General features: G+C 44.0%; 1 protein-coding gene across 1 annotated transcript in view; it reads right to left on the bottom strand.

Moving 5' to 3' along the window:
• Positions 1-8,423: 8,423 nt before the first annotated feature.
• LOC142257456 (uncharacterized) overlaps positions 8,424-23,947 on the bottom strand; it is a 68,719-nt gene continuing 53,195 nt past the window's right edge. The window contains exons 12-13 of the mRNA XM_075329577.1: positions 17,735-17,837; positions 8,424-16,079 (exon numbers count right to left, since the gene is read on the bottom strand). Coding sequence (XP_075185692.1) covers positions 14,833-16,079; positions 17,735-17,837 — 1,350 coding nt within the window. The 3' untranslated portion in view covers positions 8,424-14,832. The remainder of the gene's footprint in view (positions 16,080-17,734; positions 17,838-23,947) is intronic.

The raw sequence follows: 23,947 nt of genomic DNA, 5'->3' as shown, positions 1-23,947 counted from the left end.
AAAAATGTTGCTCTAACCCAAATTTATTCACTTTTAGAAGAAATAACACAACAAAATGGACCCCAAAACTTGTTCCCCACTTTCTTATGAGCACGCCGATACCCCACATGTGGTCAGAAACCTCTGTTTGGACAAATGGGAGGGCTCGGAACAGAAGGAGCAATATTTGAATTTTGGAAAGCAAATTTGGCTGAAATAGATTGTGGGCACCATGTTGCATTTACAGGTCCGCTAACGTACCTAAACAGAAGAAACCCCTCAAAAGTGACGCCATTTTGGAAACTAGACCCCTCAAGGCTTCTATCTAGGGGTATAGTGAGCATTTTGGATCCACAGGTACTTCACAGATTTTGTTAACGTTACGTTGTCATATTGAAAATTTTAATAATTTTCTCAAAAATGTTGCTTTAGCATCAATTTTCTCACTTTCTCAAAAGGTAATTCCAAAAATTTGACCTCAAGGTTTGTTACCCACTTTTTTATGAGCGCGGTGATACCTCACATGTGGTCTGAAACCTTTGTTTGGACAAATGGGAGGGCTTGGAACGAAAGGAGCAATATTTGAATTTTGGAAAGGAAATTTGGCTGAAAAAGATTGCGGGCACCTTGTCGCATTTGGAGGTCCCCTAAGGTACCTAAACAGCAGAAACCCCGCACAAGTGACCCCATTTTGGAAACTAGGCCCCTCAAGGAATTTATCTAGATGTTTGGTGAGTACCCTGAAACCCCAGGTGCTTCACAGAATTTTATAACGTTGAGCCATGAAAATAAAAAAATTAAATTCTACCACAAAATTGTTATTTCAACCAGGTAGCTTTTTTTTCACAAGGGTAACAGGAAAAAATTCACCATGAAATTTATTGTGCAATTTCTCCTGAGTTTGGCGATACCTTATATGTGGTGGAAATCAACTGTTTGGGTACACGGCGGGGCTCGGAAGGGAAGGAGTGCCATTTGACTGCAAAATTGGCTGGAATCAATAGCGGACGCTATGTTGCATTAGGAGAGACCCTGAGGTGTCTATACAGTGAAGCTCCCCAACATGTGGCCCCATTTTGGAAAATAGACCCCTGAAGGAATTTATCTAGATGTTTGGTGAGTACCCTGAACCCCCAGGTGCTTCACAGAAGTTTATAATGTTGAGCTGTGAAAATAAAAAAAATACATTTTTACCACAAAATTGTTACTTCAACTAGGTAGCTTTTTTTTTACAAGTGTAAAAGGAAAAAAATCAGCATAAAATTTATTGTGCAATTTCTCCTGAGTATGCTGATACCTTATGTGTGGTGGAAATCAACTGTTTGGGTGCACAGCAGGGCTCGGAAGGGAAGGAGTGCCATTTGACTGCAAAATTGGCTGGAATCAATAGCGGACGCTATGTTGCATTAGGAGAGACCCTGAGGTGTCTATACAGTGAAGCTCCCCAACATGTGGCCCCATTTTGGAAAATAGACCCCTGAAGGAATTTATCTAGATGTTTGGTGAGTACCCTGAACCCCCAGGTGCTTCACAGAAGTTTATAATGTTGAGCTGTGAAAATAAAAAAAATACATTTTTACCACAAAATTGTTACTTCAACCAGGTAGCTTTTTTTTTACAAGTGTAAAAGGAAAAAAATCAGCATAAAATTTATTGTGCAATTTCTCCTGAGTATGCTGATACCTTATGTGTGGTGGAAATCAACTGTTTGGGTGCACAGCAGGGCTCGGAAGGGAAGGAGCGCCATTTGACTGAACAATTGGCTGGAATCATTAGCGGACGCTATGTCGCATTTGGAAAGCCCCTAAGGTGCCTAAACAGTGGAGGTCCCCCACAAGTGACCCCATTCTGGAAAGAAGACACCTCAAGGCTTTTATCTAGATGTATAGTGAGCAGTTTGAATCCAAGAGTAATTCACAGAATTTGATAAGCTTAGGTTGCCATATTGAAAATTTTCATTTTTTTCACAAAAATGTTGCTTTAGCATCATATTTCTTACTTTTTCAAGAGGCAACAACAAACTGTGGACCCAACAGGTTGTTATCCAATGTCTTATGAGCACAGGGATACCCCACATGTTGCCAAAAACCTCTGTTTGGATAAATGGGAGGGCTTGGAATGGAAGGAGTACCATTTGAATTCTGGAAAAGTTTAAATAAATTGCGGGCACCACGTCACATTTGCAGGGCCCCTTGGGTACCTATACAGCAGAAACCCCCACAAGTGACCCCATTTTGGAAACTGGATTTTATTCAGGAGTATAGTAAGCATTTTGAATCCACAGGTACTTCACTAAAATGTTGCTGTAGCAACAATATTCTCACTGTTAGGCTATGTGGCCATGATCCAGCGACACGGCGTCTAGTACACAGTGTCAGCCTTCCTGCAGAGATGTGAGTGTTGTCCACGGGAGAACGCAGCTGCCCATGCCCACGATTTGGGTTCAGGCTGCTGTGGACTTTAGCTCTATTCTACCTGCAGAGAACACTCTCATCTCCGCAGCATAAATTGACATGCTGAGGCTCGGGAAGCTGCGCCACAGGTCGGTTTATGCTGCGGAGAAAAGAAGCACATTGGGCACCGGATTTCTAAAAATCCTTCCACTGTGCTTCTACTGCACAATGCAGCATTATGGATGCAGGGAAAACACTCTGCGCCCAAAACGCTGCAAACCCTGATCGTGGGCACATAGCCTAAAATGCTACAGTGGATGAATGGATAGATGTCAAACATATATAACATCCCACCCCCTGCATATTCTAAGCTGGTGCCCTTTAGTGCCTTTCATGTGGCACTAAAGGGTGCCTAGCCTTGTATTTAGCCCCCCAAAAAATTAATAATTAAAATAAACGACGTGGGGTCCCCCCTATTTTTGAGAGCCAGCTAGGGTAAAGCAGACAGCTGTAGCCTGCAAACCACAGCTGACAGCTTCACCTTGTCTGGTGATCAATTTGGAGGGCTCCCCAGGCGTTTTTTTTTTAAAAAAACAAACAAACGTGGGGTCCCCCCCAAATTAGATCACCAGCCAAGGTGAAGCGGACAGCTGGGGTCTGGTATTTTCAGGGTGGGAAGAGCCATGGTTATTAGACTCTTCCCAGCCTAAAAATAGCAGGCCCCAGCCGCCCCAGAAGTGGCGCATCCATTAGATGCGCCAATCCTGGCGCTTCGCCCCAGCTCATCCCGCGCCCTGGTGCGGTGGCAAACGGGGTAATATACGGGATTGATACCAGCTGTAATGTCACCTGGCATCAAGCCCTGGGATTAGTGATGTCACGGCATCTAAACAGATATTCGACATCACTAACCCAGTCAATAATAGAAAAAAATAAAGACAAAAAAAAAATTTATTTGAAAAAAACTCCCCGAAACATTCCTCTTTCACCAATTTATTGAAAATAAACAAATTCCGGTTGCTGTAATCCATTTTGGAGGTCCCTCAACGACTCTGGACCTTCTAGAATATGGGGGGCACGTTCAGGGAACGTATCCCCCATTTTCTGGAAGAGCAAGCTCTCCATGAGCAGTGTGGGTGCAGTAATCTGAGAATACTACACTCACACTGCCCCGGTCCAACATAGGGCAGAGTGACCTGCAGTAACCTCATTCCAGAATATGAGGGGCACGCTCACAGAACGTACCCCCCATTTTCTAGAACAGCAGGCTCTCCATGTGAGGAGTGTGACTGCAGATTACTGCACTCACTCTCCCCCGGTCCACAGTGCAGCAGTGAGGTCAGCGTCCCTGCTTGCAAAGATCCAGCTGACAGCCGCTGTCTGCGCATGCGCCGCCAGCTTTCTAGAAGGAGGGGGAGTGATCGCGGGAACGGAGCAGAAGCCAGATAACGGGGCTAACCGGGGGCTGACGGGGGGCTGACGGCGGGAGACCTGGCGACAACTTTTCTGTCGCATGTGACGTATCACATGCGGCAGAAAGAGCAGGATGAATGCGGCCGCGCGCTACTGTGCGCTGCGCGCCGCCATCTTGCATGCTCCGGCGGGGGGAACGGGGGGCTCTTTGGAGAACCGGAGGGGCTCTGAGGGACCAGAGGGCTCTGGTGTACCGGAGGAGGGGTCAGGGGGAGGACATTTCCCTCCGATCTGAAATGTTTGATCATTTCAGATCGGAGGGAAATGAATGTAGAGCCGTCGGCGGCGGCAGTTTTCTGTGCGCCATTTTGACTTCCAGAGGGGGGTAGGGGTGGGGGAGGGGACACTCCGATACCGGGGGCTTTGGGGGCACTAGGGGTTTATATTTCTTTCTCATCTGACATGTTTGATCACGTCAGATGAAAAATAAATCAGTTTTACTGGTCATTTCTTTTTTTTTCATGTGTTCGTCGGTATACGGTGTATACCGGCGATCACATTATCGGGGTCCAAAAAAAACACCCCGATTCATAATCTGGGGGGTCTCAGCTACCCCCGGTAGCTGAAACCCCCGAGATTTTCAGTCGCTGGGGGGCGCTACAGGCTTTTTTCGGCCCGCCGCTTTAAAGCGGCGGAACAGCATAAGTACCCTGTTTTGCCGCCGCTTTAAGTCGTATGGCCGTCGTTATGAGGTTAAAAACATCCATATCTGGGCAGCTAGACTAAAAACTCTAACTTGAAATGCCACTATGTGGACTAACCTCCATGCCTGGGCAGCTAGGACTCCTGGTATAAGGATCATGAACACAGCCTGGTTTGTAGGGCGGAGTGCTCAGTCAGAAAGAGACTCACTCAAAATATTTAAAAAAAAACTGACCCGCACATCCTACAAGTGTGTATAGGTGCCAGCTGAAAAAACATAGCAAATACAAACAGCTGCACACTAAAATGGCATCAATGTATAAGGGAACTCTGGTACTGCATTACTGCTGTATGAAAAAATGAGATTTTTAGTTTATGAATTGCCCAATGCATGTAAGCCCGGAAACCAGCGGCAAGGTAAATCTCAATATAAACCAGGCTGTGTTCATGATCCTTATACCAGGAGTCCTAGCTGCCCAGACATGGAGGTTAGGCCAGATAGTGGCATTTCAAGTTAGATTTTTAGTCTAGCTGCCCAGACATGGATGTTTTTAACCTAGATAGTGGCATTTTAGTTAGGGACCCGGAATATTGAGATTTATCTTGCCGTTTGGTTTCCGGGCTTACATGCATTGGCCAATTCATAAACTAAAAATCTCATTTTTTCATATAACAGTAATGCAGTACCAGAGTTCCCTTATACATTGATGCCATTTTAGAGTGCAGCTGTTTGCATTTTGTATTTAATAGGTGAGCAGGGTGGGCTGATCTTTAGCCTGTTCCCTAGACTTTAACCCATTAGTGACCACTTTGTTTTCTGTATATACTAAACAGCGCTTTGCACATGTTCCCTTCTTATGGAATTTCTATGGTTTGAAGGCATAACTCATTTGCATACAGATAGGGACTCTAGATTGTGAGCCCCAATGGGGACAGTGTTGCCAATGTATGTAAAGCGCTGTGGAATTGATAGCGCTATATAAATGAATAAAATTATTATTATTATTATTTGCCGGGTAAGAGTATTACGTCACAATAGCCTTATTTCTCTATAATGACACCCAAGTCCTTTGCTCCTTCACCCTCACCTGGAAGCTTTATGTTATATGACACTACCACTTTCACGTACATCATTTTATCTCTTTCTTGGTCTATTCTTTTTGATCTTTTTTTGCCCTCCCTTTTTTTTCCTTATTCATTGCATACATTTTTCAAGATGAAACCATATGTGCTATGAACTATTTTATATGTAATTGTATAATATTTGTCTACTTTATTTTCAGTCATTGGCAAAGGTCATGTTCTGGGCCGAAACGTTTGACGGGCTTCACAGTGAACAGCATGTTGCCGCTCTGCTGGGCAGGTACAGTGCACCGGAGTCCCCGCCCCCTCCTTCCCCCACTTCCTATGCGCTGCTATCTGTGCCCTGTATGTGCTGGACAAACAGGGTTGCCCTCTCTGTCTAGGACACCATCAGCGCTGTTTGCCCGACGGTTTCCTCAGCTCATTATCTTGTATGGTGTCCGGGCAACTGTGACCCCTCCCTCCCCACCTCCTCCGTGCGTTGTCTCTGTGATGAATGCAGCCTCCCGTGCTCCTGGTTTCTGAATAGTTAGGAGCAGAGAGCAGGAGCGTCACCTGACACCAGGTAAGCAGCACTGAGCTCTGCATTGCTCGGCTGTAAGGACGCTGCAATCATCACAGCATGGAGAAGAAGATACAGCATAGGTGAGAAGAGAGACCGAGCATGAGTGACAGTGCATGGGGGGCAGAGAACAGAGTGCACGGCTGACAGTGCGGAGGGCAGAGAACAGAATGCACGGCTGACAGTGCGGGGGGGGGGCAGAGAACAGAGTGTACAGCTGACAGTGCGGGGGGGGGGGGGCAGAGAACAGAGTGCATAGATGACAGTGCGGGGCGGCAGAGAACAGAGTGCACGGCTGACAGTGCGGGGGTCAGAGAACAGAGTGCACGGCTGACAGTGCGGGGAAGGGGCAAAGAACAGAGTGAATGGGTGACAGTGCAGTCTGGGTGGGCAGAGAACAGAGGAGTGTATGACTGACAGTGTGGGGGAGGACAGAGAACAGAGTGCACAGCTGACAGTGTGGGGGAGGGCAGAGAAGAGAGTGCACAGCTGACAGTACGGGGGCAGAGAACAGAGTGCACAGCTGACAGTGCAAGGGGGCAGAGAACAGAATGCACAGCTGACAGTGCGGGGGGGCAGAAAACAGAGTATACGGGTGAGAGTGCGGGAGGGGGCAGAGAACAGAGTGCACGGCTGACAGTGCGGGGGGGCAGAGAACAGAGTACACGGCTGACAGTTCGGGGAGGGGGCAGAGAACAGAGTGCATGGCTGACAGTGCAGGGGGGAGAGACAAGAGTGCATGGCCGACAGTGCGGGGAGAGGAGAGACAAGAGTGCATGGGAGACAGAGCGGGTGGGGCAGAGAAGAGAGTGCATGGGTGAGATACAGGGGAGTGCTGGGGGGCAGAGGAGACAGCACAGGGGGAGAGGAGAGAGTGCATGTATATATATAATATATATAATATAATATATTATATAACTGTAGGTGTATGTGTGCCAGTATATGTGTGTATGTATCTCCTATAGACTCACATTAGGGGCTATATATAATTTTCATTACATGGTATTCATTTATCAGGTGCTGGGGCAGAATACTGACAGGAATGTGTGTGCAGGGGGCGGGGCTGGACATTGAGGCCGGCCAGTGCCAGCTGTGACTGTGAAGTTTGGCAGTCAAACATGTCATGTTTGGTTGAGCTGCATGTAAACAAAGTGCTGCAGAGAAAAAAAGTGAAAAATCAAGAGGAACAAAAGTTAGAAAACGAAAAAAATAATGTAGGGGTGTTTTATATGACAATACAGCACAGATTAGCTTAACATTTTTTGGGGAGTTTATGTCAGACAAATCCTTTAAATATAAGCCTCCTAATGGCATTTTGCAACATAGGGTTAGTGACAAGTCATCGCTTATAGCTCAGTGTATTGTCACCTAACTTGAGTGATATTATACAATGAATTTTTTGATTATAAAGACGCACTTTTCCTCCCAAAAATTTTAAAGGTAAAGAGGGGTGCGTCTTAAAATCCGAATATAGCTTACCGGGGAAAGGGGGGCTGCCTGTGCGGCTCTGTGCGCGGGCGTCCGGTTGCCTCTTGGTGCGTGCGGGTAGCTGGGTGCATGGTGGTGGCGGCCGGCTGCCTCTCTGTGCGGCTGGGTGCCTGGTGCCGGCTGCAACTCTGTGCGAGAAGGCGGACTGCGGTGGCTGTGCTGCAGGTGTCCCAGTCTGTCCACGGTCCCGGCTTCAAATTATGGCACAGGGAGTCAGCGCGTGCGCAGATGTAGCTCTTGGATGAGAGCTCCATCTGTCCACGCGCCGCTCCAGGCACCATCGTTTGAAGCTGGGACCACGGACAGACTGGGACACTCGCCACTCAGGCCTGCTCCACTACTAACCCACCGCTGCCACCACTGAACAGCCGCTGCCACCACTGACCCGCTACCTCCACCACTGACCTACCGTCGCTGCCAGCACAGCCTCTGCCTCCTGTGTCCCTGCTCCACCACTGCTGCCGCCCCCCTCCAGTAAGACAACACCGGAGTATAAGACGGAACCCCCTTTTTTTTTTACCTTTTATCTCTACATTTGGGGTGCGTCTTATAATCTGGTGCGTCTTCTAAAACGAAAAATACGGTACATCTCTGGCAAAAACTGAGACATCACTGCAAAATTTTCCTCTTTATATTTTTGAGTAAAATGTAAATTGTTCTTTTATTCTATAAATTACTGACAAATGTCTCCGAATTTCCAAGCAATAAATTTTGTATTTATTTTCTGAAAATGAGAAATGGTGAAAATATCAGAACAATGCATTGCTTTCACACCTCAAATAATGCAAAGAGAACAAGTTCATAATCATTTAGAAACAACAATACTAATAATGTTTTACCTCAGGAAGAATTCAGAAATCAATATTTTGTGGAATAACCATGATTTTTAATCACAGCTTTCATGCGTGTTGGCAGTTCTTTTTTGTTTGATGCCTTGTGACTACCCATCTTCCTCTTGATGACATTCCAGAGGTTTTCAATGGGGTTCAGGTCTGGAGATTGAGCTGGCCATGACAGGGTTTTGATGTGGTGGTCCTTCATCCACACATTGATTTACCCAACTGTGTTGCATGGAGCATTGTCCTGCTGGAAAAAAACAGTCCTCAGAGTTGGGGAACAATGCATGAGCAGAAGGAAGCAACTGTTTTCCCAGGATAACCTTGCATGCAGCTTGATTCATACGTCCTTCATAAAGTTTAATCTGCCCAGTTCCAGTCTTGCTGAAGCATCCCCAGATCATCACTTCACGAAATTAAACAGTGGGTGCAAGACACTATGGCTTGTACGCCTCTCCAGGTCTCCATCTAACTATAGACGACCATGTGTTGGGAAAAGCTAAAAATTAGACTCAGAGAAGATTACCTTAAGCCTGCTTTACATGTTATGATATCGTATGCGATCGTAACCGCCCCCATCGTATGTGCGGCTTCTTCAATTTGTTGAATGTGCCGCACAAACGATTAACCCCGTCACACGTACCTACCCGTCCATACGACCTCGATATGGGCGGCGAACGTCACGCGGCAGCCAGCCAATAGAAGCGGAGGGGCGGAGATGAGCAGGACGTAAACATCCCGCCCACCTCCTTCCTTCCGCATTGCTGGCCGGGAGCCGCAGGACGCAGGTAAGATCTGTTCATCGTTCCCGTGGTGTCACACAGTGCGATGTGTGCTACCCTGGGTACGATGAACAACCTGACGTTCAATTTTTAGGAATTGAACGACGTGCATGCGATGAACGTTTTAAAGTTCAATCGCACGTACCTGTCACACACTACAATGTACCTTTACGATGCCGGATGTGCGTCACTTACGACGTGACCCCCGCCGACACATCGTAAGATATATTGTAGCGTGTAAAGCGGCTTTACTCTAGAAATTGGGAAGATTAAACTTTCTGCCTCCTTATTGTGCATCTTGAAAACAGCCACACTGCTAGTTTTCAGTGAGTCCTGTATTTCAGCTGTGACTTTTGCTGACGACACTTTACCACATACAGAACATAAAAATTGTTTCTACCCTTTGTAAATTCTCTGATATCTTACAAGATCTGATTTCTGGGAAAAACATTCTCACATTCTGGACATGAGTACGGCTTCTCCCCTGTGTGAGTTCTTAGATGTTCAGCAAGAGTTGATTTACTGGCACAGTGAAACCTTGTATTACGAGCATAATTGGTTCCAGGAGTCTGCTCTTAAACCAACTTATATCAAAGCAAATTTTCCCATTGGAAATAATTGAAGCGCAGACAATTTGTTCCACAACCTAAAAATATTTACTGTATTTATACAAACTGATTACAGTAATACAAAATAATGTACTCTATTCATGTAAAATTATTACAGTACACTAACAAAATACAGTACAGTAAAAACCATAAAACAAATTAAACTACACATTACCTTACAATAGAATTATTGGTGTGCGGGAGATACAATATAGAGAAAAAAATGATGTATAAATATGACAATCTATATTGTAGTACAGTACACAAAAGTACACACCCCAAATCTATTCTCCCCAAAATAAGGGCACAACTAAGCCAAATGTGGGGTAGGAATACTGCACAGGCAATTAGATTACAGTTCAAGCACTGTGCTGTACTGGTTAGCATAAAAAAAATACAGTGCAGTACTGTATCCACAAATGCAAATTGATAGACATACTATATACCGTGTTTTTCCAAAAATAAGACCTACCCCCAAAAATAAGCTCTAGCAGGGAATTTCAGCATTTTCAGAGCAAGGCATAAATATAAGCCCTCCACCAAAAATGAGCCCTAGTCGCGGTTCAATAATGAAGTGTCCGTGCAGCTAAAAAAGTTAAATACTGCAGGAAACCTCATTATAGAAAGCAGAGACCTCGCAATCACACACACCAGATGCCGAGCGGGAGGCCCTACAGTAAGCTCACCACCGCACATATCCGATCTCACGCACACAAACATCGGATCACACACACTCATGACATCTCATCGCCAGAATCCTTAGAGGCAATGCAGTGGAGTGCAAGGACCTGCCGCAATGCTTGCTTACAGGACCAGTGGACATGTGACTTCCTCCCATCGTTCCCTGTAATGCTGGATGTGATGAATGAGTGTCTGTCTGTGTGTGCTCTGCTGTGTGTGTATGTGTGTGTATGTGTGATCTGCTCTGTGTGAGTGTGTTGGCCAGAAGCAGGATAGGACGGCATGCAGCACCCACCGGAGATCACAGGAGGACCTGGGAGACAAGCAGATGTGTAGGTCTGGTAAGTATGAGTCTCGTGGGAAGTGGGGAGGGGGGTCTGCTTTTTTTGGGGGGTAAACTTACCCCAACCATGTTTCTCCAAGAATAAGACCTCCTCCAAAAATAAGCTCTAGAGCGTTTTTTTTGGGGGGGGGGGGCAAAAAAGTACAAGACAGTGTCTTATTTTTGGAAAAACACGGTAGTATATTATAATAATAATAATAATAATAATAATAATAATAAAACAAAAAGTTTAATTTATATAGCGCCAACATATTCCGCAGCACTTTACAATCCGGTGGGGGGTTGTATAGACAAAAACAAAACAAACTAGTACATAATTCAACAGCTACAGTAGGAATGAGGGCCCTGCTCGAAAGCTTACAATCTATGGGGAAAAAGGGGGACACAAAAGGTGAAGCACACTTGTAGATCTGGCCGGCCATTGTTATGCTAGTTTATTGGTTACATATAAAGATGAATGATCTGGTCTTTAGACAGTCACCTTTTGGGTGCCCTTACGTACTATTGGTTGTATGTAGGATGTGAGAACAGAAATAGGAGAGAGAAGGTTACGAGTAGCATTTAAAAGGTGGGACAGGGGAGAGTTAGGTTAGTAAGTTATTATGATAAGCTTGTCTGAAGAGATATGTTTTTAATGTACGCTTAAAAACTTGGGGGCTGGATATTAGTCGCATTCTTTGGGGTAGTGCATTCCAGAAAACTGGCACGGCATGAGAAAAGTTTTGGAGACGGAGGTGTGAGGTTCGTATTATGGAGGATGTTAGTCTAAGATCATTTGCGGAACGAAGGGGGCAGGTAGGATGATAGACAGAGATGAGGGCTGAGATATATAGTGGTGCAGAGCTGTGGAGAGCTTTGTGGGTGAGGGATATGAGTTTGTATTGTATTCTGTAGCTGATAGGTAGCCAGTGTAGTGACTGGCACAAGGTGGAGGCATCGGTGAAGCGGCTGGACAGGAATATGACCCTGGCTGCTGCATTCAAGATGGATTGGAGAGGGGAGAGCGTGGTCCGAGGGAGACCAATCAATAAAGAGTTGCAGAAATCCAGGTGGGAATGAATAAGAGCGACAGTAAGGGTTTTTGCAGTTTCGAAAGTAAGAAATGGTCGGATTCTAGAGATGTTTTTGAGATGTAGGTGACATGTGTGAGTGAGTGATTGTATATGGGGAATGAAGGAGAGTTCTGAGTCAAATATGACCCCAAGATAGCGAGCATGCTGCTTGGGAATAATGATTAAATCATCGAAGGTAATTGAGATGTCGGGTGTAGGTTGGTTGGTAGAGGGAGGAAACACAAGAAACTCCGTTTTGGAGAGATTCAGTTTCAGATAGAGGGAGGACATGCTTTGAGAGACAGCAGACAGACAATCTCTGGTGTTTTGTAACAAAGCAGGGGTGATGATTGGAGATGATGTATATAATTGGGTGTCATCAGCATAGAAATGGTATTGGAAACCGAATCTGCTGATGGTTTGTCCAATAGGGGCGGTGTATAGAGAGAAATAGAGAGGGCCCAAGACTGAGCCTTGAGGAACCCCGAAGGTGAGGGGGAGAGGAGTGGAGTAAGAGCCAGCAAAGGAAACAGTGAAGGAGCGGTTGGAGAGATAGGAGGAGAACCAGGCGAGAGTGGTGTCCTTGAGGCCAATAGAGCGGAGCATGGTGAGAAGTTGGTGATCGACAGTGTCAAAAGCAGCTGAGAGATCCAAGAGAAACAATAGGGAATAGTGGTCTTTAGATTTTGCTGTTAATAGATCATTTGAGACTTTGGTGAGGGCCGTTTCGGTGGAGTGTAAAGCGGGCTTTACACGCTACAATATCATTAATGAATTATCATTGGGGTCACGGTGTTTGTGATGCACGTCATTAACGATATCGCAGTGTGTGACACTTATGAGCGACCTTAAACGATCGCAAAAGCGGTCAAAATAGTTTGCCGCGGACAGGTCGTCCTGCGGCACCACACATCGCTGTGTGTGACACCACAGGAGCGACGAACATTTCCTTACCTGCCTCCACCGGCAATGCGGAAGGAAGGAGTTGGGCGGGATGTTACGTCCCGCTTATCTCCGCCCCTCCGCTTCTATTTGACGCCTGCCGTGTGACGTCGCTGTGATGGCGCACGAACTGCCCCCTTAGAAAGGAGGCGGTTCGCTGGCCAGAGCAACGTCGCAGGGCAGGTAAGTCCATGTGACGGGGGTAAGCGAGGTTGTGCGGCACGGGCAGCGATTTTCCCATGTCGCACAACCGACGGGGGCGGGTACAATCGCTTGCGATATCGCTAGCGAGATCGCAGGGTGTAAAGCCTGCTTAAAGAGCGGAAACCAGATTGAGAGGGATCAAGAAGTGAGTTTTCAGATATATAGCGGATTAGCCGAGAGTGGGCCAAGTGTTCCAGGAGCTTAGCGATAAAGGGAAGGTTAGAGACTGGTCTGTAGTTAGCAGCACAGTTCTGATTGAGGGAAGGTTTTTTAAGTAGAGGGGTTATGATGGCATGTTTAAATGATGAAGAAAAGATACCTGATGAAAGAGAGAGGTTAAACATTTTGGTTAGATAGGTAGTTACAGCTGGCGAGAAAGCTTGAAGGAGATGTGAGGTAAGAGGGTCACTGGTGCATGTTGTTAGGTGGGAAGAGGCAAGGAGATGCGTCACTTCTTCTTCTGTGACAGGTTCGAATACTGATAATGAGCTTGAGGTGCGGGAAAGGAGCGGATCCAGGCTCTGAGGGGATTTTTCAAAGATTTCTTAGTGGATGTCGTTGATCTTTTGTAAGAAGAAAGTGGCCAGATCATCAGAGCTTAGGTTGGTGACCAGGGTCTGTGCTTTAGGGCTCAGGAGGGAGTGGAAGGTTTCAAAGAGTCGCTTAGGATTGTTGGATAGTGAAGTGATGAGAGTGGTAAAGTATACTTGTTTAGCCAGATGGAGAGCAGAGTTATAGGTTTTGAGCATGAACTTATAGTGGATGAAGTCTTCAGCTGAAAAGGATTTTCTCCACAGACGCTCAGCACACCTAGATCAGCGCTGTAGAAAACGTGTTTGAGGCGTATGCCAGGGCTGCCGCTGCCTGTGTATTTTTTTTTCTGCATGTAGCTGGTGCAGCTTCATCCAGGGCACTCTGCAATGTCTTATTATAATGTGACACTGCAGAGTCTGCACAGGAGAGGGAGGAGATGGGAGCAAAGTATGACTGCAAATTGTTCATTAGCAGCTGGGTATTGATGGCTCTTAGATTTCTGTATGGGTGATAGGTAGGGGCATCCCGTGTTTGAAGACAGTTTGTGATGGAAAAGGAGAGAAGGTTGTGGTCAGAAAGTGGGAGAGGGAAATTGGTGAAGTCATGAAGAGTGCAGAGGCGGGAGAAGACCAGGTCTAGCGTATTCCCATCCTCATGTGTAGGAAACCTAGTGAGCTGTGAGAGGCCAAATGACGAGGTTAGAGAAAGAAAATGGGTGGCAGATGGGGAGAGTGGGTCGTCAATAGAGATGTTGAAATCCCCCATGATGAGAGTGGGAAGGTCACAGGATAAAAAGTGTGGAAGCCAAGTGGCAAAATGATCAAGGCACTGATGGAAGGAGCCTGGAGGGCGATACACGACTGCCACTCGCAGGGAGAATGGTTTGAAGAGTCTAATGGTGTGGACTTCAAAAGAAGGAAACATGAGTGAGGGTACTGAGGGGATGACCTGGAAGGCACACTGGGATGAGAGGAGCAGACCAACACCTCCATCTGTGCAATGGTATACTGTACATATGTACAGAAAGTTACTTCCAGAGCGGGTCAGAGCATGGTGAAAGGACTGAACCACAAGTGTTTGCAGTGAATATTTTCTCTTATTGCTCTTAAACAAAGTTACAAATTTTTAAAAAGCTTTGCTTGTCTTTGCAATACGCTCTCAAACTAAGTTACTGTTAAACCAAGGTTCCACTGTATAACATTTCCCACATTACAAACATAAAAATGTCTGCTACCTTCTGTGAGTTTTTATATGTCCAACAAGATTTGCTTTCCGAATAAAACATTTCCCACATTCTGAACATGAAAATGGCTTTTCCCCCGTATGAGTTTTTATATGGTCACCAAGATGTGTTTTCCGAATAAAACATTTCCCACATTCTGGACATGAAAATGGCTTCACCCCTGTGTGAGTTTTTATATGCTGACGAAGGTTTGCTTTCTGAATAAAACATTTCCCACATTCTGAACATGAAATTGGCTTCTTCCCTGTGTGAGTTTTTATATGCAGATCAAGGTCTGATTTCTGAATAAAACATTTCCCACATTCTGAACATGAAAATGGCTTCTCCCCTGTATGAGTTTTTATATGCCTATCAAGGTGTAATTTCCGAAAAAAACATTTCGCACATTCTGAACATGAAAATGGCTTCTCCCCAGTGTGAGTTTTTATATGCACATTAAGGTGTGATTTCTGAATAAAACATTTCCCACATTCTGAACATGAAAATGGCTTCTCCCCTGTATGAGTTTTTATATGCAAATCAAGCAGTGATTTCTGAATAAAACATTTCCCACATTCTGAACATGAAAATGGCTTCTCCCCTGTATGAGTTTTTATATGCAAATCAAGCAGTGATTTCAGAATAAAACATTTCCCACATTCTGAACATGAAAAGGGCTTCTCCCCTGTATGAGTTTTCATATGTCTATCAAGGTGTGATTTCCGAAAAAAACATTTCCCACATTCTGAACATGAAAATGGCTTCTCCCCGCTGTGAATTTTTAGATGTCTAAGAACAACGTTTTTCTGGGTAAAGCATTTCCCACATTCTGAACATGAAAATGGCTTCTCCCCTGTGTGAGTTTTTAGATGTTGAATAAGTTTTGATTTACAAGTAAAACATTTTACACATTCTGGACAAGAAAATGGTTTTCCTTTGTGAATTATATTATGTGAAATTAGAGCATACTTTTGGGTTAAACATTTTCCACATTGACTAGCTTTTAGATGTAAAATAAGCTGTGATTTTTTATTAAAACATATCTCACATTCTGAACAGGAGTACGGCTTATCCCTTGTGTGAGTTAGTTGCTGTTGATGCCCCCTTATGTGGCTTTTATTTTGCTGAACATTCTGAGGTGACTCAGGATATTGTTTAGAAACATAAGATGACGGATCTTGAATGTGAAGGAATGAGGATTTTTCTGGGATAATGACTTGTTCTTCATATGTATTCTGTATAATACCACAATATTCTGTCAAAAGAATAAAACAGATTTTGTAAATTTTAAAAATTGTAACATTTGAACTTGGTTTTTATTGGTAAATTCAGGCCCCTAACTGCAGTATAGTTGTGCTGCCCAGATTGTGATAGTTTTATTATATTTAAGACGACTCTTCCACAATTCCAAAAAGAAATCACATAGAAAATGAGTTAATAATATTGATTATATACTGAATATCATATCTGGTAACATAAGCACAGTGTCCATGTCTGCCTTATATAAGGCGACATAAAATGAATTATACTTTATGATGCCATGAAGTTGAGGGTCAAAATACAGCGCTCACCACAGCAAGTTGTGCTAGCAGGTACAACACTGGAAACAGCTGAGAAAAAATCCTCCGGAAGCTGCAGCACCGATCGCCCAAGACAGGGAGCTGATCATTGAATGAAAGGGGATGCATAGCAGGATGATCCGTGCGCTGCAAAAAGAGGAGGCGAGCAAGTGCCCGAGCAATCAATTCTTACAGAATACCGCCCTGCAGCCCCTTTCCTTCCATAAATCCTCTATAAGATGGCGGAGTCAGCAACAGAAATAAGCAACCAAGAAGAGATTTGTTACATTTCAGCATCTTGTGATTAAAAAGAAAAAAAATATGATAGCAATCAGTAACAATAGAGGGCTCGAGTTTGAAGCCACATGGGGGAAGTGGCTAGATTACTCCGATTCCAGGCAAGACTAGGAAAAGGGGAACACTCGCTGGTGCTCACGTTCATCTGGTGCCGACGTAGAGGTATAATCATTGGGGTTTAGATGTTACATATTGATTGTTACTATTTGGAAACTGGAAATCAGAATATGGATAATTGTTTCTTATTAAGGTTAACTGACTGGACACAAATGGAAATGAATAATACTGCCCACAATTTGTATGTTCAATTTCTATTGTTATAATTCAATAAAAAACTTATTGTTAAAAAAAAAAAAATAAAAAAAATAAATCTGAACATTTTGACTCCTAGAAAAAAAAAAATCAGAATATAGAAATAGTTTATGCTATTTGCTATTATTAAACTCGTATCCGGCACATTCACAGATGAAATGACGTCAGTAAAAGAATCGCCCAAGAATCCCACCCCCCAATATCAGGATTAAATTGCTGGACCCCGGACATCCTATCAGGACACAATGGGTTATATATAAGAGGACGTTCATCTTCATGTAACCATGATATTTGTTATGTGATGATAACGCTCTGCCATCTTTGTCTCTACCTCCTCCCTGGTGAGCACCATTACCGACCCTCAGAGCAGTAATCTCCATCCGCTCCAGTTATTTGGGTTTATGTCCCCATGTTCTTTATCTCTCACACAGACATGACTGTAATAGGAGATAATTCTTAGTCCCTAAACTGGAGAAACCCCTCATCAGCCCTGACAGTGGATAATAGGAAAGAGCTGGAGCTCATCCTCGCTCACATCGGCAGAATTCACGTCCAGCTGTATTTCTCTCCTATAACATAACTGCACATCCCGTGTTATAACCTGCACCGGGATCACAGATTCATTCCCGTTTCATGTGTATTTTACATGAAGGGTTAATATATCACTGGAAAAACTGACACCGCAAGTGCGGAGAAATAGGAATGTGTGACTTGTTTGCGTTATTCGGTGGTCTGTACTCACCGGGGCGGTGATCTGTAGGAATCTCCTCTTTACTCCGCTGATCGCCCCTCGCATTTCTCTCTGGAGAATTAATATTGTTCAGATCTTTAACAAGATCCAAAAACTGCAAAACAAAATATTGTAAAAGTCCCCGGGAATAATGGTGATAAGATCCGGACATGTGAAATCTGTGGTCAGCTGTGATCCTGCCGTCTCCACCGCTCTCATTACACAAGTATAAAACATCTAATACAGGAGGAGAAAATAGGATTTGTCATACTGGTAATTCAGTTTCTAGGAAACCCTCCACGACAGCACCACAGGAGTTAACTCTCCACCCGAATATGGACTGGAAACACAAAGAGGATAAATAACCTCTTCCCACCTCCCATCTGCAGTGTTGTTTTTTCAAGAAACCACACTAGCATGAATGGTCTAAATCTTTTATTTCTGAAATAAGCCATTAAGTGCGAAACAGACAGAGAGGGAATAACCGTGCTGTCATGAAGGGTTCCTAGAAACTGAATTACCGGTAAGATAAATTCTATTTTCTTTTTTCTCCATCCACAACACCACCACAGGAGGAGTACCAACAAATACACTTAGGAGGGAGGGGGGGGGCAACAGCTTTAAGGACCTTTCGACCAAAGGATAGGTCTTTATTAGATAGCAAATATACAGTTAGGTCCAGAAATATTTGGATAGTGACACAATTTTCGCGAGTTGGGCTCTGCATGCCACCACATTGGATTTGAAATGAAACCTCTACAACAGAATTCAAGTGCAGATTGTAACGTTTAATTTGAAGGTTTGAACAAAAATATCTGATAGAAATTGTAGGAATTGTACACATTTCTTTACAAACACTCCACATTTTAGGAGGTCAAAAGTAATTGGACAAATAAACCAAACCCAAACAAAATATTTTTATTTTCAATATTTTGTTGCGAATTTTTTGGAGGCAATCACTGCCTTAAGTCTGGAACCCATGGACATCACCAAACGCTGGGTTTCCTCCTTCTTAATGCTTTGCCAGGCCTTTACAGCCGCAGCCTTCAGGTCTTGCTTGTTTGTGGGTCTTTCCGTCTTAAGTCTGGATTTGAGCAAGTGAAATGCATGCTTAATTGGGTTAAGATCTGGTGATTGACTTGGCCATTGAAGAATGTTCCACTTTTTTGCACTCATGAACTCCTGGGTAGCTTTGGCTGTATGCTTGGGGTCATTGTCCATCTGTACTATGAAGCGCCGTCCGATCAACTTTGCGGCATTTGGCTGAATCTGGGCTGAAAGTATATCCCGGTAGACTTCAGAATTCATTCGGCTACTCTTGTCTGCTGTTATGTCATCAATAAACACAAGTGACCCAGTGCCATTGAAAGCCATGCATGCCCATGCCATCACGTTGCCTCCACCATGTTTTACAGAGGATGTGGTGTGCCTTGGATCATGTGCCGTTCCCTTTCTTCTCCAAACTTTTTTCTTCCCATCATTCTGGTACAGGTTGATCTTTGTCTCATCTGTCCATAGAATACCTTTCCAGAACTGAGCTGGCTTCATGAGGTGTTTTTCAGCAAATTTAACTCTGGCCTGTCTATTTTTGGAATTGATGAATGGTTTGCATCTAGATGTGAACCCTTTGTATTTACTTTCATGGAGTCTTCTCTTTACTGTTGACTTAGAGACAGATACACCTACTTCACTGAGAGTGTTCTGGACTTCAGTTGATGTTGTGAACGGGTTCTTCTTCACCAAAGAAAGTATGCGGCGATCATCCACCACTGTTGTCATCCGTGGACGCCCAGGCCTTTTTGAGTTCCCAAGCTCACCAGTCAATTCCTTTTTTCTCAGAATGTACCCGACTGTTGATTTTGCTACTCCAAGCATGTCTGCTATCTCTCTGATGGATTTTTTTCTTTTTTTTCAGCCTCAGGATGTTCTGCTTCACCTCAATTGAGAGTTCCTTAGACCGCATGTTGTCTGGTCACAGCAACAGCTTCCAAATGCAAAACCACGCACCTGTAATGAACCCCAGACCTTTTAACTACTTCATTGATTACAGGTTAACGAGGGAGACGCCTTCAGAGTTAATTGCAGCCCTTAGAGTCCCTTGTCCAATTACTTTTGGTCCCTTGAAAAAGAGGAGGCTATGCATTACAGAGCTATGATTCCTAAACCCTTTCTCTGATTTGGATGTGAAAACTCTCATATTGCAGCTGGGAGTGTGCACTTTCAGCCCATATTATATATATAATTGTATTTCTGAACATGTTTTTGTAAACAGCTAAAATAACAAAACTTGTGTCACTGTCCAAATATTTCTGGACCTAACTGTACATCTAAGGAATGGAATTCCACTTCTTTATTACTGGTAGACTTTTGGCAGAAGTAAAGAAACACAATGTCCTGGGAACTGGAAAACTCAGATACTACCTTTGGAAGGAATGACTGATCTAAGCGAAATAGTATTCGGTCTTTGAGAATTCTTATGTACGGTTCTCTTCTTGACAAGGCCTAGAGTTCACCTTTTCGTCTGGCTGTGGTGATTGCCACCAGAAAGGTGGTTTTCCAGGATAGGATTCTTCGGTTTGATGAGGTAACTGGCTCAAAGGGGAGGTTGTGTTAGTCCTTTAAGAACTATTTTCAAATCCAAAAGGGGAACTAGGTTGACTTGTCTGGGTCTTAACCTAACTGACATGAAACTTTTGATCCAACGGTGGCCTGTAAGGTTTTGATGAAAGTAGGAACCTAAAGCTGAGATTTGGACCTTAAGTGTTCCAGGTCTGAGGCCTTTCTTTAGCCCATTCTGCAGAAACACTAAGATTTGAGCTATGTTAGGACGGAATGGGTCTGGAATGTTGGGTTTACACCAGATGTTCCATATTTTATTATAAATGGCGTTTGTTACTGGTGTGCTGCACGTCTGAAGGGTTTCGATTACCCTGTCCGACAGGCTGGCCTCTGGCTTTCAGGAGTGTGGCTTCAGAAGACAAACCACCAAGTTCGACCTGTGGAGGTAATGGGTAAAAAAAAAGAACAAAAAAAACAAAAAAGAAGAAGAGTGGACCCTGGTGGGGAGGGTTGTATATTTGGTGTATGCTTCTTGGGCTAGACTGATGAGAGTAACTGCAGCTTTGAGAACCTACACTGGGTGCAGGATTATTAGGCAAATTGTATTTTAGCGGATTTTTTTTATTATTGATCAACAACTATGTTCTCAATCAACCCAAAAGACTCAGAAATATCAAAGTTTAATATTTTTGGAAGTTGGAGTGGGTTTTTTTTTAGATTTGGCTATCTTAAGAGGATATCTGTTTGTGCAGGTAACTATCACTGTGCAGACTTATTAGGCAACTTAATAAAAACCAAATATATTCCCATCTCACTTGTTTATTTTTACAAGGTAAACCAATATAACTGCACAAAATTTAGACATAAACATTTCTGACATGCAAAAATAAAACCGAAAAAAATTAGTGACCAATATAGCCACCTTTCTTTATGATGACACTCAACAGCCTACCATTCATAGATTCTGTCAGTTGCTTGATCTGTTTACGATCAACATTGCATGCAGCAGCCACCACAGCCTCCCAGACACTGTTCCGAGAGGTGTACTGTTTTCCCTCCCTGTAGATCTCACATTTTATGAGGGACCACAGGTTCTCTATGGGGTTCAGATCAGGTGAACAAGGGGGCATGTCATTATTTTTTCATCTTTTAGACCTTTACTGGCCAGCCACGCTGTGGAGTAGTTGGATGCATATGGTAGAGCATTGTCCTGCATGAAAAGCATGTTTTTTTTAAACGTTACCGACTTCTTCCTGTACCACTGCTTGAAGAAGTGGTCTTCCAGAAACTGGCAGTAGGTCTGGGAGTTGAGCTTCACTCCATCCTCAACCCGAGAAGGTCCCACAAGTTTATCTTTGATAATGCCAGCCCATACCAGTACCCTAGCTCCACCTTGCTGGTGTCTGAGTCAGAGTGGAGCTCTCTGCCCTTTACTGATCAGCCTCTGGCCCATCAAGAGTCACTGTCATTTCATCAGTCCATAAAACCTTTGAAAAATCATTCTTAAGATATTTCTTGGCCCAGTCTTGACGTTTTATCTTATATTTCTTGTTCAAAAGGTGGCCGTTTTTCAGCCTTCCTTACCTTGGCCATGTCCCTGGGTATGGCACACCTTGTGCTTTTTGTGCTCTAGTAACGTTGCAGCTCTGAAATATGGCCAAACTGGTGGCAAATGGCATCTTGGCAGCTTCACGCTTGATTTCATGGGCAGTTATTTTGCGCCTTTTTTTCCCAACACGCTTCTAGTGACCCTGTTGGCTATTTGCCATGAAACGCTTGATCACGCTTCAAACGTTTGGCAATTTCAAGACTGCTGCATCCCTCTGCAAGACATCTCACAATTTTGGACTTTTCAGAGCCCTTCAAATCTCTCTTCTGACCCATATTTCCAAAGGAAAGGAAGTTGCCTAATAAGTATGCACCCCTTATATAGGGTGTTGATGTCATTACACCACACCCCTCCTCATTACAGAGATGCACATCACCTGATTTACTTAATTGGTAGTTGGCTCTCAAGCCTATACAGCTTGGAGTAGGACAACATGTATAAAAATTGTCATGTGATCAAAATACTCATTTGCCTAATACGTCTGCATACAGTGTAGACTACTACTTTCATTTCCCTGACAGGGAAAGACTTGCAGCTGATGTCAAGTGTAGAGTCCCTGGAAGGCTATTTATTAGACCATTGCTCCCCAACCTCTCTGGCTGGCATTCTTTCTTGGACATCTACAATAAAAGTTATACTCTTATCCGCCCAGATAGAAGGACCTTCATGTCTAGGGACCTTGGCGATCTGTTGTGAATGTCATCAGACATGGTGCTGTTCCCGAGAGTGTTTCTGGGCTCCCTCTGGTGGCTAGTGCTGGTAGTGGGTCTGATTCTGCATCTGTTGCTCAGACAGGTGCAGGAGATGATTGCTGTTCCAGGAAGCCTATGGAGTCCAGCCTGGAGGAATAAAGGAAGGCAATTTCTGTCTAGCCTTTGCCAGTGATAATTGTTTCTGCTCAATGAGACAATGTCCTGAATTTTGTCCTTCAGCTTTGAGACTTTTGCCTTTCCCTGCAAGTTCTCTTTTTGCATTTTTTCTGCTCCTTTTTTGGACTCAGGAATGATTTCTGCAGCGATTTTGTTTACATGTCATCCTGGTCTGCAGCTATGCCTCATAAGCATTTTCGCTTTTTCCTTCTGAGATTGAATTAGTTCTCATGCACCTTTTTGTTTCTTGCATGTGAATAAGTGCTCTCCCTGCACTTTGTTTGGAGGACGATTTATTCCCAGCAAGAAAGGGAGTTTTGCTCCCAGTCTAATCTAATCTAGAGTTTGTATTTTTTGTATCTCATGTATTTGCACAAGAATTCCTGATATAGTGGGAGGAAAGATCATGTGATCTTTTTAAGGAATTTTTGATTATCAGGTGTTGGTATTTTTTTAAGGGTTTTACTGGCTGTAACTAGGAAATCTATCCTATCCTTTTGTTCTAGCTAGCAGGGCCTCACTTTGCTTAACCCTATACTTTCTATCTGTGTGTTGTTTTTTCTGATATCACCGTCGTTATATGTTGGGGTCTTGGAGCAATTCTGAGGCAAGTCAAGATTCCTCATTTCATCTTTGAGGTTAGTTAGTTCTCCGGTGGTGGCGAGGCGTCTACGTTGCTTAGGAACGCACTACTGCTACTTCTAGTTGTGTTTGAGCAGTTAGTAGATTGCAGCCAGCTAAGTTTCCAACTACTCTTGTGCATTATCTTCCATCATCGTTTATGGTTTTTTTGCAAGATCTTTTGCGGTCTCATGACCATACCAGCGATCCGTCCCAAGAGGCTAGGATGTGTGTCTGCAAGATTCTCATGCGGGCCTGGGCCTAGGCTACTGCTTGGATGTACGATGTCATGGATCCCAGTATTGACATTGTCGACCTCAGTGTTACCGATCTCTGACTGTGTATCGCTGAGATTTGGAATTGATTTCTGACTGTTTTTCCTTGGGCAGGAAGGATGTTTGCTTGCTTGAGTCTAGTAGGATTCTGAGGAAATTCTTCCTTGTGGAGGGTTTCAGATCGGACTTCCTTGGATTTACCTTCCACCCTAACTTCTTTAGGACCTCGAGGGTTATCTGTATGTGCTGTTCGAGTACCAGAGTTGAGGAGCAAGGACAAGGAAGCCATTGA

This window comes from Anomaloglossus baeobatrachus, chromosome 1 (assembly GCF_048569485.1).
Source record: "Anomaloglossus baeobatrachus isolate aAnoBae1 chromosome 1, aAnoBae1.hap1, whole genome shotgun sequence".
NCBI lineage: Eukaryota > Metazoa > Chordata > Amphibia > Anura > Aromobatidae > Anomaloglossus > Anomaloglossus baeobatrachus.
This window is presented reverse-complemented; position numbering and strand designations above follow the sequence as displayed.